Below are 18,789 nucleotides of genomic sequence, written 5' to 3'. Positions count from 1 at the left end.
GATATGGAAGAAGAGGTCTATAATATATTGTAAACAAGAATGTGCCCACCAGTGATGCTCACAAGTCATTTTTTGCAAGTCCAAGTCAAGTCTCAAGTCTTTGGTCTCAAGTCCAAGTCCAAGTATTTGAGTGACACTGTAGTCGCAAATCACTTTATAGTTGTAATGGCTGTTATGACACTTCTGATGTATGATAGCTTAAACTAGTAAGTTGAGAAATACAATTTCAAAAAGTGCACGCACACACCCAAATGTTTTCTAGATAAATTTTGTATCTGTAATTTTCTCCAAAAAGTATTTTTCTTACAAAACTGACATTGTTCTGGATACAATATTCTCTTCTTTCAGTAGAACATCTGCTATATTTTGTTCTAAAAGATAAAGGAGGGCTGTGAAATTAAAAAATCGAAATCTTTGTAACAATCACATTTTTAAACTATATATAACTATATATAACTATATAAAATATATATGATGTCACGGTGAGGGAGCCGGGTCGCCACAGGAGGGCACGCATCCCGGCCAGCAGCCGATCCCAGCACACACCCCCGAGCACCCAACCACTCCCACAGCCACAATCACCTGAATACTGATGCACCTGTTTTCTATTACGTTGCTCTTTTTTAAGCCCGCAGGTCGTCCGGTCCAGTGCTGCACATTGCCGCTACAACAGCGTCTCTGGATCCGGCGAGCATTCCACTAGCGTTACTTTTGCATCACTGTTTGTGTGTGCGCTAAGAGTATTACTTGGGCATCATTGTTTTGTAGTCATAGAGAACAAACTCTCTTCTGTTCCACCCACGTCTCCGGCTGCCTCTGTCCCGACGCCTTCGGCGTCACAGAATGTGCAGCCTGGAGCAGCCGGAGGCGAGGGAGCCTCACCTCTGGAGGTGCTGGCCCACCAAGGTATCGTCCTGGGTAAACAGCTGCAGGAGCTCCAGGAACTCCGTGCGCTGGTGACCACACTCATGTCCTGCATAAAGGCTCTGACGGTGCAGGCGTCCGTACATCCTCCGACACCACGGACACCGATTCCTCTCCCCGAACCCTACGGAGGGGACCCAGAGCGTTTCGAGGGCTTCCTGGTCCAGTGCCAGCTGTATTTTGACAGCATGCCTCCTCTCGAGGAGAAAAACAAGATCTTGTTGTTTTGTAGTCATGGAGAATAAACTCCCTTCAGTTCCACCCACGTCTCCGGCTGCCTCTGTCCCGACGCCTTCGGCGTCACATATGAAAGGTCTGCATATAAAGAAAATAGCAACCAAATTAGTGATTATAAAATAAAAGTTTAAAACAGCATTCAAATTTTGCAATATGCCCTGCAGCAACAACTTTTTGTCTCCTAATGAACTGGATGAAACACAATATATTTCAACTTCAAGGTGTCTTTCAGTGTCCCATAAAAGGAAAATGTTTGAGCAACTAATGCATTACATTTTACAAAGATCAAGATTGACAGGGTACTTGCACTTAGCCTGGCTCGGTGAGGGCGCATTATGAGGCCTCCATGACTGAACACCCTCTATACTGCTGCACTGGTGGCAAGTCAATACCAATATTGCAATATTGCTAAAAACCTTTCCGGGTGGGTTTTCAGGTGGCAAATAAAATTAGATGTGGTGGAACCAGCGTCCTGTATTTTTATACCACACACGCTGCAGTTTGCTGCTCTTCAATTTGCTACTTGTGCTACGTTTTTGTACCCAAAACTTAAGAATGGTGGAATAGAAGCGAGCATCCGCACCAGCACCACCATGCTTTCTCCAGTATTTTTGAGACAAAAGGTAACTTTGAGATTGGTCTATAATTTACACAGTCTGTAGTATCAAGACCCGTTTTTTTAAGAATAGGCTGCACCATCGCTAGCTTAAAATAGTCTGGGACACAGCCTGATCCAAGAGACAAATTGATAATTGACTGAATGTGAATGCCCACCGAGTCAAAGACCTTTTTTAAGAATTTTGCAGGGAGAATATCACCAGAAGAAGTAGACGGGTGCAGGCCATGCATAACCTTTTTTAGTTCCTCAAGAGAAATAGGAGAAAACTGCTCTAAAACTACAGGTACAGCCACCTGAGGAACCACTGTAATAGGTATAGAAGGAAGCAGAATATTACCTCTAATATCCCTGACTTTATCTACAAAAAAACTTAAAAACGTTTCACATCATGTCATGCATCACATCAGGTCTTCCCTCCCCTCCTTCCTGGACCTCTACCAGTTTGCGTATCGGTCTAATCGCTCGACTGATGATGCCATCTCCACTGCTTTACACTTAGCCCTTACACACCTGGACAGGAAGGACACCTACGTCCGAATGCTGTTCCTTGACTGCAGTTCGGCATTTAACACTATCATCCCCCAACAGCTCACTCGGCTGAGCAAATCACTGTGCAACTGGCTGCTAGACTTCCTGACCGGAAGACCACAGGCAGTGCGGGTTGGCAGAAACAGATCCAACAGCGTAACACTGAACAAAGGGGCTCCCCAAGGATGTGTGCTGAGCCCCCTTCTGTTCGCGCTGCTGACCCACTACTGCACACCAGAGCACCCCTCCAATCTCTTCATCAAGTTTGCGGATGACACAACGGTGGTGGGTCTCATCAGCGACAACGATGAGACACACTACAGGAGCGAGGTGAGCCACCTGGCCTCCTGGTGCAAACACAACAATCTCTCTCTGAACACCAACAAGACCAAGGAAATTGTTGTGGACTTCAGGAGAACTCGCACCCAGCACACTCCCCTGTTCATCAACGATACTGCGGTGGAGAGGGTGAGCAGCACCAAGTTCCTGGGTGTGTGTGTCACAGAGGACCTGAAGATCGTCGGTACCTCTCTCCCCTCCCTTCCGGACTTATTCAGCTCCCGCCTCACACGGAAAGCCCTTCGCCTGGCAGGAGACCCAACCCACCCACTACACAGCTTCTTCAGCCTGCTGCCATCAGGGAGGAGACTGTGGAGTCTCAGGACCACTAGACTGAAGGACAGCTACATACACCAGGCTGTGAGGATGCTGAACTCTCTCCCAACTTTACCCCCCCCCCCTCCTAACCCCAGCACACACTCATACAGCATCCAGATCAACACAGTACTGATCTGTTGATACACTGGTACTGTTATTCCCTCTTAATCACCCATCTCATCTTACCACTTCACTACCCTTGTATTGCACTATTGTCCCGTTTCGTGTCTCTTGTCACATTTATGTTTACTCTGTAGTTATTGACGTAAAATATACATGTATTATGATTTGACGGATTTTTTCCCGAAAAAAAAATCAAATGGCCTTGGACCCAAAAAGACCAATTTTACTTTCATCAGTCCACAATACGTTTCTCCATTTCTCTTTGGGCCAGTTGATGTGTTCTTTGGCAAATTGTATCCGCTTCAGTACGTGTCTTTTAACAGTGGGACTTTGTGGGGACATCTTGTTAATAGATTAGCTTCACACAGGCATCTTCTAACTGTCACTGTCAAGAACAGTGATTAATCTGGTTGGTCATATAGAACTGCTAGTATTTTGAACACTACTGTATATAGGAAACTTTAGCTGGTGCTTTTTTTCTATTAATGAGAAATAGAACCATTTGGAAGAACTTGTTTCATTTATTCAAGAAGTGGTTTATTGTTGGAAAGCCTGAAGCTGATCTTATGATGGTGGTCGTGTCAATTGACCAGCTCAATGTGGTGGTTTCTTCTTTACAGCCCTGCAGACGTCGATGCCGAACTTCACTTTCCATTTGGATGCCCTGCGGACGTCGATGGTGTTGGGCTTGCTGTTTTGGAGGAGCGGTTCTCCTTCGTCTTAGTGGAGACCGAAGAGTCCTGCCGAGTGCAATCAGAGAGAGGGCTGGTGAGGACAAGACAACACGGGTTTGCAGGTGCTGGAAGGTCCTGAGCCTGTAGTGCTGATCTGGGATCAGGGCTGTATGTTAATTTGGAGATGATTGACACTGACTGTTGTCTGAATTTATCTTAACTGTTATGTCTGCATTGCTCTTCACTGTTGTGTCTGCATCTCTCTCAAATTGTTTACATGTATATCATTATTGTGGCTTTGTGACCAGAGTGTTGACCAGTGAGAAAAAAAAAAAAAAAACCACTGCTAGATTTTAATAGCCAAAACAAGCAAGTGTGTGTGAGACAGAGAACCTACTCTGCCACTGGTGTCTTGCTGTGGTGTCTTGCTCTGGTCTTTCCCCGCTGGTTTCTTGGGTTTGTTGGGGGACAGAACCGTTCCTCCTCAAGGACTTTCTCCATCTCCTTTCTGGTGCGGCTCAGCTCTGTCTCCAGGGCCTCGATCTTCCGGCTCTTCTCATGTAAAGTTGTCATGATTGCTTTGATGTTTCTCTGGAAGTCACAGTCGGACTCCCGGGAAAGTGTGTGGAGCTTCTGCTGGAGCTCCCCCACCTCCAGCTTCAAGGAGCTGATGGTGCTGGACTGCTGGGTACGCTCTTCTTCACCATCCCTGAGAAGAGCTTTGGCTTTCTGAAGTTCCTCAGAAAGATCAATCACTGTGCTTGTCTGGATACTTAAATCAGTCTCCAGTGCTTGGAGCTTGGTGCTCATGTAATCGGTGACCTGCTGGAACTCGACGAGCTTACTGGACAAAGCCTGATTCTCAGCAGTGAGACGGGTGGCTGCTGCCCTCTCTGTCTCCAGCGTGGAGACGGTGTTTCTGTACACCAGGTCCTGCTGCATCAGATCATTGGCAAGTTCCTTCACCTTCTCCTTTAGTGAATGCTGCTCGTGCTGCATCTGGTCCAGAAGCTCGTCTTTCTTTTTCAAAGTCTGCACAAGCCGCTGGATTTCCTGGTCTTTCACCTCCTCCTTGCCATTGTTGACCAAACACTTGCATTTTTTTTCTATAATGCAATATTTCCTCTTTAACGCCATCAACAAAGGCCCTCTGAAGAAAAACACAGTATCAAAATAGTCAGGGCAGGTTTACCTCTTTTGTAACGCTTACAATGTCACTATTTTCTGTACTCTGATATCCTACTGTGTATTGTCACACATTACTATGTCTTTGTCACGTTCATCAGAGTTAAAATCACTTACGTATTCAGACGCTGTCTCAATACTTTGCTCTAAAGAATTCTCCAACTTGAAGATCTTTTCATCTTTTTCCTGGCAAGTCATCATGAGCTCCTTATATTTCGCCACCTGATGCTGATAAATCTATGAGGGAAATCATTAATAAACACATAGAAATGCTATTATAATATGTAATGACACATAATGACACATATGTAATGACACATTATACTGTGCACAAGACCAACCTTGTGGGCTTCCAGTAGCTGGTCGCATGTTTTCTTGAGCAACGCTTCCATTTCTGAAACGAGGTCAACACATCAGTCAGACAGGCAAAACACCAACGCACTTCGAAATTCACCAGAGCGAGAAAACTTTTTGGTGCCAAGAGCTTCTGGCATTTGAGAAGCTCCTCCACTATTTTGACAGCCAGCTAATAATCCATGAACCTTTTGAATAGTTAAATAGTGCTTTCTTTGTGTTTTACAGTAATCTGACAACTGCTTATTGGTAGGGCCATATTGGTACAGACCATATTACAGAGGCGCATATAGCCTTGCGAGCCTCTATCTTTGTTAATTGAGAGTTAGTTTTGACATGAAAACAACGTTATTAGCTTTTTAAAGCTCTTTAAAGGTAGCTAGGCTTAAAAACTTTGAGGCTTAAACAGTACAAGAAGTACAGATCAATAACTAGATTGGCCTTTCCTTAAGGAAATACTATAGGGCTTGAAAAGGTGTGCCCTAGTGTAATGTGAGTAATGTGTGTGCATAGTGTGTGTAGTTGAAGAACACCCCTTTGGATATGTGTCTGTTTGTGTCTGTGGTATGTGAGAGTGTGTGTGAATGAAGGTGTGTTTATGGCATGAGAGAAGGTGAGAGCGATTGTGAGTACGACTGTGTGCAGTGTGTATGAAAGTGTTTACAGTCTAACACAACTCTTGATTCTAGTTTAAAACCTACAGTGATATTCCCTTCGTCTCTTATCAGGTTATGTTTAGTCTATTTTGGTGAATCGTTTTGATACATGCTGCATCATTTAGCTCATCATCAGCATCAAATGCTCCTTAAATGTAGCTTGCTAGCTAGGTATTTAGACAGAAACCAAAGCTTAAAAACCCTGATTAAAATCCCATTTAACACAAACTAGTATCTATCTAAATAGTTAGCTAGGGGAATTAATAAAGCTCTTTAAATGTAGCTAGCTAACGATGCATTTGCTTTGCGTATTTGCAGTGCGTTTTCCGCTTGCATCGCGATAGGCTTTCAGGGCCAACGTACTATCGACTCGAAAACTACATAGCACAAGTCACAGCATCGAGACCTTCGACACGCTTTTCAAGCCCTATAATAATATATATTGATCAGTATTTCAATAAATGCATAGTAAACATGTCTTATCTAAGAAAATAATAATAACAACCATTAAATAACCTTTCATCTGTTAACCTTTCTCCCAAGAGCCGCATGAAACCAAGCAAAGAGCTGCAGGTTGGCCACTCCTGACCTAAACGTTTGCTACCATCGCCTCAATGTGTATTAATGCACATTTAGTTAGTAAATGTACAACAGTCCCAAAGGTTTAAGAGTTGGTTGCACATTAGTAATAAGGCACGTCAAAAATCACTAAATATCGATACTCTTTCCAAAAACAAATGTTGAATCTACAGTTACTTTAAAAACCGCATTTAAAACCATCATTATACAACAGTTAGTTCCTCACAATCTGAGGTGGATGTTTGTGAGAACTGCGCGGCGCGTTGCCAGGCAACGGCATGTACACACAAAACACAAAACGGCTCTTTGCTTGGATTCACGCGGCTCTTGGGAGAAAGGTTAACAGATGAAATTGTTATTAATGGTCTGTTATTATTATTTTATATACAACCTGCTAAAATTAATCAAATGGATGTTGTTAACATAACGTTTGAGCTGCAGCCAGTTTGGACAGACTCAGAAAAAGACTCCACACTACGACCGAATCACAGCCGGTTATTGGCGATAACACACTCCCTCTCGTCTTCTATCGCTTAATTAAAGTCAAAGGACCGTCAGAAACCCTTAGCGCTAAAAGTCCAAAGACACACACATACCTCTGCAGCAATCTGCGTGGCTGAAGCCTAAATGCTGTGGTGAATAAATATTGTTAAAGTGTTCAACTCCGAGTACTGCTTTCCTCCGACTGTACCCCGCTAATCGCGCGCGCCACTTTATATACGGTTAATGTGTGACGTCATGGGAATTCCCATTACACCGTTTAATCAACCAATCATATTTCGAATTAGAATGGCGGGGGCGTGGTCCAATGGTCTCGGGATATTCTCGCTGGTCAGAGTTGCCAGGTTCGCGGTTTTCACGCCAAATTGGGCTTGTTTGGAAATCTAGTCGCGGGTGAAAATTCAGCGGAGGCGGGGCGCGTTTTCTTGGGTTACTATTTAGTTGATAAACACTAATGTTACAATATTATTAATGACTTTAATATAAATCGCAATACTGATAATAAATCCCTCATAAACAAAATACTAACTTTGGGCTAGTTTGAGCTTCTGAGGGGCGGGTTTTAGACTGACTTTGGGCTGGATATTTTTGTAAGACCTGGCAACCCTGTCGCTGGTCCGCGTGCGACCGTTCTACGTCTCGTGAGCTTTTAGCTTGTGCGCTAGCTAGTTAGCAGCTGCTAGCAAAGCTACCGTGATGTTTCACAAGAGGAAAGGATGTAATCGCAGGATAACAACACCATTTTCAAGACGGCCATTCAACGAAAAAGTGGATATTGTGAGAAAAGGCCGAGCAACAGCTCATCTTGAGATTGTAACACAAGGCGGTAAAGGGTACGTTAATGACAACAGTGTTATGGAGGTGTTTTTAATACTACACTCATGTTTTCATGTGTGTGTGTGTCTAGTGAAGGCCCATGGCCAGTAAGTACACTTCACCAACATGTGTGTGTGGAAATACGTTTAAACTGAATGCCTTCTCTCTCACTCTATATTTATACACACACACATGCACACACACATCATAGCATCCCTCTCTAATACACACACACACACAACATATGTGTTTGGGGTGATTAGACTGGTGCAGCTTCATTTCTGAGTGTGTGTATTCTGAAATGTGAAAGACCTTGTGTGTGAGATGCGTTTGTTATGTGCAGCTGTAAGTGTGTTTTTATCTCCTTCTGTCTACAGGCCATCTGACTGCAATATTTCAGAGGAAGACTGCGCTGCTCTGTCCTCAGCTCTGGAGTCAAACCCTTCATCACACTTGAGAGAGCTGAACCTGGACCTCAATAAATTCAGGAAATTCAGGAAGGAAGCAGTGTTCTGCTGGAGGATCATGTTATAGAAAATGCTGAAACTCTACTTTCCTACTTTTTTAACATGGCGTACGACCAAATGAGGAAGTTTAAGGTCACCCTCTGGGTCAAGGACACTAGACAGGGAGAAGGTGGGAATGTAGACATGTTCCAGAGAGAAGACCTCAGTCATAAGGGCAGTCATGGCAGTCAGGGCAGTCATGGCCTAGTGGTTAGGGAACTGGTCTTGTGACCGGAGGGTCGTGGGTTCGATTCCCAGACCTGAGGCCATGACTGAGGTGCCCCTGAGCAAGGCCCTTAACCCTCAATTGCTCACTTGTATAAAAATGTAAGTCGCTCTGGATAAGGGCGTCTGCCAAATGCCATAAATGTAAATGTAAATGTAAGACCTGTGCCCGACAAGAGCACGTTTCCCTAAGAGTATATATATATATATATATATATAAAATTTATGACTGTAAATCATATGACTTTGTAATACATGACCAACCAGCCCTCATGGTTTATAAGGACTGGCGGCATGAGCAATAAACTAGAGTGATTTTGGTGAAGTAACCATTCTGTGTGTGTGTGTGTGTGTGTGTGTGTGTTGCTTTCACTGACTGACACTCTCCGAGCACTCGTAACTCTTCTTACAGAGAGACCCTGGTTGTTGTGACGGAGAATTTTCATGACAATTTTGAGGACCCAGATGGGACGTCCTGAGTGAAGGTGCTTCACCAGCGAGGTTTACGAATTATTATTAGTTTTTAGACGCCTGTTGTGCTGTAGATCACTCGGAAACCATAGTGAATATCCACAGTTTGGTGGATCAAAATAAGGAAGAGTATGGCAGCCGTTACTAAGAGGGGATAGTCTAGTATCATAAAATCTCAGTCGCAGCGAGGCTGGCTGAGCACTAGTGACGACCAATAGTAGCATAAGGGAATAACTAGATGAGGGTCGTTATTCGCCCAGGGAAAATCTTACCGGTACGAGGAGAAGTAGGTGCCCAGCACAGTAGTCTGTGAAGAGTGTAGCACAAAAACAGGCCAAAATTAATTAATTCAAATTATATAAGGTCTCTTGGTAAGAACAGTAAAATGGGGAACAAACACCAAACAAAATAAGGGGAAGCCTGAGTTGCAATGAAACCACCCAATGTTAACCCGTAGTGTGACTTTTGAAGGGTAAAAGACAGAGCAGCTCCTCGTGAAAACATCATCGGTGTCCCGCATCATAGAAGCGCACATACACACACAACTGTGCCGTGACACACTGATCTGTTGACTCGTCCCCTTCGATTGACATTTACATTTACGGCATTTAGCAGACGCTCTTATCCAGAGCGACTTACAAAGTGCTTTGCATCCGATCACAGAATTCATCCTAGGAAGTAGTACGGATAGGCCAGAATTCAAGATACCATTGAGTCAGACTACTACTAAACTACAGGAGTCAGTATCATTACCTAGTGTTTTGCAAGTTAAACGTTTACCAAGAAGCACAAATAACCATACACAGACATACAATTTAAGAACAACGGCAAGTGGTATCAGCTGAGTTAATGCTCTGGTAAGAACTCAACAAACAGGTGAGTCTTCAGTCTACGCTTGAAGATAGCAATAGACTCTGCAGTCCTAGCAGCTAATGGAAGATCGTTCCACCATCTTGGAGCCAGGATGGAGAATAGTCTGGAGCTTTGTCTTCCATGAGACTTTAAGCATGGAGTTTCGAGTCGAGCCGAGCTTGAGGTTCTGAGTGTTCGCTGTACGGATCGGCTTTTGACCATGGACATCATGTAGGGAGGGGCCAGTCCATTTTTGGCTTTGTAAGCAAGCATCAAGGTGCCGCTACTGGAAGCCAGTGAAAAGAGCGTAGCAGGGGAGTCACGTGTGAGAACTTGGGGAGATTGAAGACCAGTTGTGCTGCAGCATTCTGAATTAGTTGTAGAGGTCTGATGACCCGTAGAGGAAGACCTGCAAGTAGAGAATTGCAGTAGTCCAGCTTTGAGATTACTAGAGACTGCACAAACACTTGAGTAGCTTCCTGTGAAAGGAAGGGTCGTATTCTCCGTATGTTGCAGAGGAGAAATCTACAGGATCTGAAAACGTGTTGAGAAGGACACTCGTCCAACGATCACGCCACCCATATCACCAGGGTGTTGTGCAGGTGAAGTTGGTGTAGGCATTGAGGATGGAAACACCCACCATGTTGTACTAAAGAACCACAGGTTAGCTAGTTAGAAACAGTTAGCTAGTAAATAATAATTACTTGAAATGAAATGTGCCATATTTGTCAATTGTGATTTTTCACCGCAATCGAAATTTGTCCTCCGCATTTACCCATCTGTGCACTTAGAACACACACACAAACGCACACTAGGGTGCTGTGGTGCACACATGCCCACAGTGGTGGGCAGCCTGGCGCCCGGGGAGCAGTTGGGGTTAGGTGCCTTGCTCAAGGGCACCTCAGTCATGACCTCAGGCCTGGGTGATATAATTACTTGTGACCTTCTGACAAGTAATGTTCTCACTCTCAAGGTAACCTAAACCTAATAAAATATTACAGTATGTACAATTCTTTCCCAAAGATCATCAAAATATTTTCTAAAATAATGTTGGAACAATTGAAAAAACAATACTTGTGTGATGGGAGCTGTGCTGAGTGGTAAATGGTAAATGTCTGACCCATGTGTGTAAACATGATGTAGCAATACAAAAGCTGTGTTTCTTCTGAAAGTAAAAAAGGAAAATAAGAATGAAGATTTGTACTAAACAAAAACAAGAAATTTACTGCAAACTTGGAATAGAAAATGATTTATTAATTTAAAAGATATACCATAGAAACACTCAGCCAAACATGAAGTAACATAGAAAATGATTGCGGGTCCTTTTAGACCCATGTTGTGCATTAGAGGGGTAATGATACAAAAAGGGTTTTTATTCAAAAAGTAAGAAAGGGAAAAATAAATTAAGGATGTATGATGATCAAAAACAAGTTAATTGAGGAATACCTTGAAGGCTGAATGATTAAATTAATTTAATTGATTTATTGCAAAGATATAGAAAATAAAAACTCAGCCGTGTCACTTTTGACCCATGTTGTGCATCAAAGGGTTGCTAATACGACTTCTTTGGTGTCTTATAGCTGAGAGAGTGGAGAAGCTCTGACTGACTGCTGTATATTCTACGACTGCACCCAAACAGACGTGATCCAAGTACAGATTCAGAACCAACTGATTGTGTGTGTGTGTGTGTGTGTGTGTGTGTAACAGGCGTACTCTCAGGATATATAATATACTAGATTTGCATTTCCTGAAGGAAAAATAATATGGGGAAATACTATAGGGCTTGAAAAGCTGTGTCATAGAGTGTAATGTGTGTAGAGTTTAGTGTGTGTGAAGCTGTGTATGGTCATGTATGCTGTGTGTATGAAGGTGTGTAGTGTGTATAGTGTGATGTGCATGAAGGTGTATATTGTGTGTATGACAACACCTCCTTAGGTGTGTGTGTCCGTGTGCAGTGGGTATGAGAGAGATGTATGTATGTGCGTGTGTGTGGGGAGCTACTGGTTGTGAGAGGATTATAGTGCAACGTGTGTAGAGTCTAGTGTGTGTTATGGTGTGTGTGTGTGTGTGTGTGTGTGTGTGTGTGTGTGTGTGTGTGTGTGTGTGTGTGTGTAGCCACTGTCTCTCTGTATGGTCTGGTTGCTGTTATCATATCTCAGTGCTACTACGATACAAATAAATTAGTGCTGTCAATTCCAGGTGCCGCGATTAAAAGTCCTCACCAGGATTTTGGTCAGGCTTCCTGGATTGTGTTGATTCCACTAATTTTACCTGGATTGCTAATTAGAAAATCTAGCAAGCTTGAGCAAAATCCTGGTGAGGACTTTTAAATCGCGGCACCTGAAATTGACAGCACTAAAATAAATAAATTCGTAATGTTCTCAGCTGCCTGTCTCATCCTCACACACACCACACTCACAATTGTCAGAACAAATTGGCTTCCACAGGTAAAAGTGAATATTCAGTGTCATCTCCCTTTGCACTAATCCCAACTCTGAAGTTTTCTGAAATGGTAAAGTACGCTTCCTTCAGCTAATCCTAGAGTTCTTCTTTAGACTGAGTCTTGTCCTGCCCTGCTCATGTATGTGGGGAGGTGAAAACACCTGTCACTGTGTTTGTTCTATTTTTAATACTGCACTCTCATTCCCTTTATTTTATGTTTGTAGTCTAATAAAAAGAGAAATAATTACAAATGGTCATTACTCCATTGCTAAAGTACCAACTCTCATGGTGGTCTAAGATTTTGCTTACTGATTTTCTGATTATGTTTTTAGTCTGAATTACAAGTCTTTGAGTATTTTTACACACATCAGTGTCTCTGATGGGTTGATTGGACCACAGTCTCTCTCATTCTGACACTTTTCTAGGTTACATCATTCTCTGTCTGGGTAGTAGTGAAGGGCAGAAGGGACCCCAGTTCTGACAACACTAATATACAACACTAACACTAAATATGTTTTTCCAGGAGTCTTTCAGCTATTTAATGCATTCATGGGTTTGTGATGATGATGAGGGTGAAATGTGATGTCTCAGATCCCATCGGGACCCACCCTCTCCCTTTTAGTTATACTGCCACAGACAGACCTGCCGTCTGACCAGAACATCTACTGGACATCTACTGAACATGTGCAGTTCGCGTGTTGTCCATATTTACAAACCTAATCACCACTTTCTGTTTTATTTGTTTATTTGTATAACAGTGTACGCACACTGAGGCATGTAAAGATAACTGCCCATCTTTTGCTGTTTGCAGCACCTCCACGTGTTCGTCGAGTGGAGACACTCCAAGGACCGAATACATCAACACCTACATTGGTGAAGGGCGGCTCTGTACTCAGGCGGTCTGAGGGAAGGTCAGACATTTTTTGCTCAGCTGTCCTACCTCGGAGCTTCTTGCATGGGACACAATTGTACAGCTGTTTTGCAATGCATCTCTTGGCCCCAACAATCCAAATCCCAGCTGATCTTAAGGCTCCCTCTGTGAACACCCGTCCTTGATGTTTCACTCTTTCATGGTAGTAGCGGATGAGCAGAGTACCAACGTGACTGCAACCAGGAATGATGAGAGGGTGTTTCTCCTCTTCAGAGAGAGACGATTGATGCAGCCTGCCTCCAACTCTCAAAAGACCATCACCATCGAGGACAGGATCCAGCTTTCTTAGTGGACTACTGTTCGGGATTTCTCTCCGTTGCTTCAGACAAGCTACCTCAGTGCAGTACACTTCACCTTGGATGCACCTTATGATAACCTGTTTTGCTTTTGACAGGCTGGCCGGAGAGTGGGCTTTCAAACACTGATGCCAACCTCTACATTCTGCGTTCTGTTTTGTAGTCGTGGTTTTTATGGTTTCAACTATGTGAATTAGAGTGGCAATGGCATTTAAGAGGGACTTCCATGTAGAGCTCCTTTCAAATCGCTGAGAGCCCAGGTTTGAGTCGCTGCACACCGTGAGCTGAGATCGAACTTCCACATCCAAATCTGCGTTAACAAGCTCATAGTCTGCTTTTGCAGAATTGTCTTCTGTGGAAAGTAGAAGGAATTTTGGCCCAGTGAGCCAGTTGGTTTTTGAGAGTGATGCTGCAGGTATTGACCTGGTTGCTACGTCTGCTGAATTCTGGGTTGTGGGTACATATCGCCATTGTTCAGGGCTTGAGAACCTTCTAATGCGTTCCACTCTGTTACTGACATACACATAGAACCTGCGGGCCACATTATGAATGTACCCAAGCACAACTTTGCTGTCTGTATAAAATCTTGTGTCATCCAACTTGACATTCAGCTCTCTAGACACTAGCTCTGCAATCTCTACTGCTAGGACAGCAGCTCCTAGCTCTAGTCGTGGGACAGTATGAACTGACAGAGGAGCAAGCTTGGCTTTCCCCATAATGAACCCCACATGGTTAATGCCATTGTCATCTACTACCTTCAAGTAGGCTACTGCAGCAATGGCCCTCACTGAAGCATCTGAAAAAACGTGCAGCTCCACACGCTGAGCATTGGCTACAGAGGTGCTTGTATAGCAACGTGGAGTCTCAAAGTGGTCAAGTTCTTGTAGTGATCCCCTCCAAGTCATCCACTCTTTTTCCCTTTCAGGCGGCAGGGGCTCGTCCCAGTCGACAGTATTGTGGGTGAGTTCTCTCAGCAGGAACTTTCCTTGTATTGAGATTGGTGCCACCAGTCCAAGTGGATCGAACAAACTATTCACCGTGGCGAGCACACCTCTGCGTGTGTATGGCTTTGTGGTGATCGCGACCTGGAAGGTGAACGTGTCCTTTGTCAGGTCCCAGTTCAAACCCAGACTGCGCTGCACAGGGGGAGAGTCGACATCCAAATCAAGATTCTTCAAGTCCTTGGCATACTCAGAGGATGGAAAGGCTTGCATGACTGCCAGAGAGTTTGAAGCTATCTTATGGAGGTGTAAATTAGACATAGCCAGCATATTGCGCGCAGCATTAAGCAGGCTGACTGCTTCATGTACAGACGGCCGAGAAAAAAGTCCATCATCTACATAAACCTCCTTGTGAATGAGCTCCTTAGCTGCATGACCGTACTCATCTTCTCCATGCAGAGCAGCACGTCTGAGGCCATAAACCGCTACTGCTGGTGAGGGTCGGTTGCCAAACACATGCACCCTCATACGGTATTCCACAACTTCATCTGTCGGGTCATTGTTCCTGAACCAAAGGAATCGGAGGAAGTTTCGATGGTCTTCCCTCACTATAAAGCTGTGAAACATCTGTTCCACATCCACAGTGACAGCAATTTGTTCACGACGAAATCGCATTAGAACACCCAACAAACTGTTGTTCAGGTCTGGTCCAGTTAGCAAAACATCATTGAGAGACACTCCTAGATGCTGAGCACTAGAGTCAAACACGACCCGGATTTGACCTGGTTTGTGGGGATGATACACTCCGAATATGGGGAGGTACCAACATTCTTCGCCCTTTGTAAGAGGTGGAGCCAGCTCTGCATGATCTTGATCAAATATCCGCTGCATGAAGTCAAAGAAGTGCTGCTTCATCTCAGTCTTTCTTTCGAGAGTGTGACAAAGAGATTGGAACCGGCTTAAAGCTTGCTCTCTGTTGTTAGGCAGATGTGTTCTTGATGTGCGGAAGGGCAGTGGGGCTACCCAGTTATTCCCTTCATCAATGAACATTTCCTTATTCATGAGCTCCATGAACTGTTTGTCCTCAACAGATAAAGCAACCTTGTTATCATGCTCCGTGTGAAGAAAAATCGTGTTGCCTAAGGACTCGTCCTCAGTACGTGGAGCTGGATGAAAGGCCAACTGTAAGCTCTGTCCATCATGTGAACAACAAGACCTCTCAGTAAGCTTCTCCTTCAGAATGAGATGATTTGGGCAAGGCGTGAAGTAAGAGTGGCGCCCATTCTTTAGAACCTGAGTTCGAAACACTCTTGTTTCTTTAGGTTTATGAGCTGACCCTAGACAGGCCTCGCCTATTATGACCCAGCCAAGATCCAAGCGTTGCGCATATGGTGCATGGTTGGGGCCATTGCGCTGATTTCTTACTTTGTGGACCTGTAAGACATCACGCCCAAGGAGTAGGAGTATCTGAGCTTCTGGGTCAAGCGGAGGGATGTACTTTGCAATGGAGTAAAGGTGAGTATGATGCTTTGCTACCTCTGGAGTAGGTATCTCGGTCCTGTCTTGAGGGATATAGTTGCACTCAATAAGTGTTGGTAGATTAATACTGAGACTACAATCCAAAGGTTGCGCAACAAAGCCTGGAGCTCTCCTTCCAGACATCTCTGTGAGACCAGCACAAGTGCGGAGAGTGTAGAGTGCCTCTGTGCCCTGAAGGCCAAAAAGGTTAAAGAATTCTGACCTAGCGAGTGACCGGTTGCTCTGGTCATCAAGAACAGCGTAAAGCTTTACTGACCTCTCAGGTTGTCCCTTGGGGTGCACCCTGATTAGGCAGATTTTGGAACAGGAACGTGGGCTGTTATTTTCTCCACAAACTTCTGTACAATTGGAGTTCACAGTGGGAGATGCAGCACTCTTCTCCTCCCCGCCATCCTCTATCTCCGGGGCCTGGCTAAGCCATGGAGCTGGTCCAGGGTGAAGAGCTGCTATGTGTTTGACACTGTTGCACTCTTTGCACTGAACTGTAATCTTACAATCTTTGGCAGCATGTTCACTGGAGGCGCAACATCTAAAACATATGCCAGCTTCTTTAAGAAATGCCTTGCGTTCTTCAATGCTTTTTGCTCTAAAGCCTCGACAGTGTTTAAGAGGGTGTGGCTTTTTATGTAGGGGACACTGCTTACTAATATCTGACCTAGCACTAGAGGTCCCTGTTGAGCTGCTTTCAGACATAGAAGAGATCTCTGCTGCGTGTGAGGAGATGAAGTTTTTTGTACTACCCATCCTTTTCACAGCATTATTCACCTGCATTATTGTAGCACCTGAAGAAGATAGAGAGAAACTTGGGTCATTGCGGATGTAGGCCTCTCTGCAGATGAAGTTAGCAAAATATGCAAATGGTGGAAAATGCACATTGTATTGTAGTTTATAATGACTCCCTTGAGCGATCCATTTCTCTTGGAGGCCAAATGGCAACTTCTCCACTATGGGTTTTAGGCCTCTGGCTGTGTCAAGGTAAGTCAGTCCAGGTAGGATGCCTTCATTCCTTGCTGATACTATCTCCTGTAGCAGGTCGCCAAGTTCTCTTAGTTTCTGAGGATCTTTGTTGCTTATTTTCTGAAACCTTTCCAATCTGTCAAAGAGCACCTTCTCCATCATCTCAGGTGACCCATAACACTCCTGAAGTCGCATCCATGCCATTCTTAGACCTAAAGTTGGGTCATTGATGTGAACAGCTCGAATCCTCTTCACATGTTCTGATGACTTTGGGCCCAACCACTTAATTAGCAAATCAAGCTCCTCACTGCTGGAAAGTCCTGTTCCTTTAATGGAGTTTAAGAAACTCGACTTCCATGTCCAGTAGCTTTCAGGCAGATCATCATATTTGGTAAGACCAGAAGTGAGCAATTCACGTTTAGCAAGAAATCTAGCAACTTCACTAAACCCCTCAAAGCTGACTGAAGAGGCTTGTGGAGCTTGTTCGTGGTATGTGGTGTAGAGTGGCTGATGCGACCATCCAGGGTGCGAAGCATGAAGGTTAGCATTAGGGTGTGTGTCAGATACCCTGCTCATTGAGGTCTGTGGTCTAGTTACATTAATGCCACCTTTGGTCAAGTTGGAAGTGGCACTATTGAATGTAATAGGATTACAGTGCTGAGGTCGACAGTATCCTGAGTCTATAGCTACTGGATCAGAAGCAGTTTTAGAATGAGACTCAACATACTCGTTGGTTCTTTCTTGTGGAGACTGAGTTGGAAGAGCTATGCTTGGTGCTCTGCTGCTTCTCTTTGACTCTGCTACTGAAGATTCAAGAGCTTCAGCCTCAGCTTCAGCAACTGCAATTTCTTTTTCTAGCTTCAGGGTAGCAAAAGCAGCCTCCATCTTAGATTTCTCTAATAATAGCTCATTTTCCCTCTGAACAAAGGCTGAACTGGCTCGTGCAGCTGACACTTTAGCCTTTGCTTTAGCTACAGCTAGGCTAGTAGAGGACTTGCTGGAACGTGAGCTAGAGATGCTAGCTACTGACCTTGTAACAAGTGTCTGATCTGGTGGCTGATCTTTCTGCTGTGCCTCTTGTGTGGTAGTATCCATCTGGAGCTTTTAAGTGTTCAGTGTAGCACAACTGAAACGGAGCTTAACAGTCCTTCGCTTTTCCACAAGGGAATCTTCTGTGTAGAACCCACTGTGGTGCTGTTTTTTCACTATTCTGGCACCTGAGTGCGTAGCGGGGCACACATCACCAGATAGCTAAACACTCGAGCAAACTTGAATAAAGCATCAAACTTCAGTGATGATGGAGCATGAAGTAATGTCCGTTTAATAAAGCTGAGTACTTCTATACAGAGAGTTGCTTAAGTGTGAAACTGAAATAAAATACACACAGAATACCTTCAGTTCCAATTAAATATAAGCACAAATAGTAAGTAATAGCCTAGATGAATAAATCTACTTACAAACAAAGCTTCTTTAGGGGGTTACACAGGAAGATGAAGTTGGATACACAAGATGACTTGACACATGCGGCTCTCTTACTAGGTTGAAAGAAAATGCCGTTCTGAGCATGCAACCAAATCATGTGACTCAACAACCAATGAGAGAATTAACATCCAAATAACAAGTATTATAAAGTGGTCAGCAGAGGGTGCTATAATACAAAAAATCAAATTAAAGCATGTACCATAACAATTTGCATTTCCAGAGAAACAATGACAGAGGTCCTTAATCAACAGAGAGAGAGAGAGAGAGAGAGAGAGAGAGAGAGAGGGAGAGAGA

General features: G+C 44.0%; 1 protein-coding gene across 1 annotated transcript; it reads right to left on the bottom strand.

The window, feature by feature from the left end:
• Positions 1-3,605: 3,605 nt before the first annotated feature.
• On the bottom strand, positions 3,606-7,320 carry LOC143489201 (uncharacterized). The gene is made up of 5 exons (XM_076988052.1): positions 7,133-7,320; positions 5,289-5,341; positions 5,065-5,184; positions 4,160-4,912; positions 3,606-3,828 (listed from the first exon to the last, which is right to left on the bottom strand). Exons 4-5 carry the CDS (start codon positions 4,897-4,899, stop codon positions 3,606-3,608), a joined length of 963 nt encoding a protein of 320 aa, XP_076844167.1. The 5' UTR covers positions 4,900-4,912; positions 5,065-5,184; positions 5,289-5,341; positions 7,133-7,320.
• Positions 7,321-18,789: the final 11,469 nt, after the last annotated feature.

The sequence above is a fragment of the Brachyhypopomus gauderio genome, unplaced genomic scaffold (assembly GCF_052324685.1).
Source record: "Brachyhypopomus gauderio isolate BG-103 unplaced genomic scaffold, BGAUD_0.2 sc60, whole genome shotgun sequence".
Lineage (NCBI taxonomy): Eukaryota > Metazoa > Chordata > Actinopteri > Gymnotiformes > Hypopomidae > Brachyhypopomus > Brachyhypopomus gauderio.
This window is presented reverse-complemented; position numbering and strand designations above follow the sequence as displayed.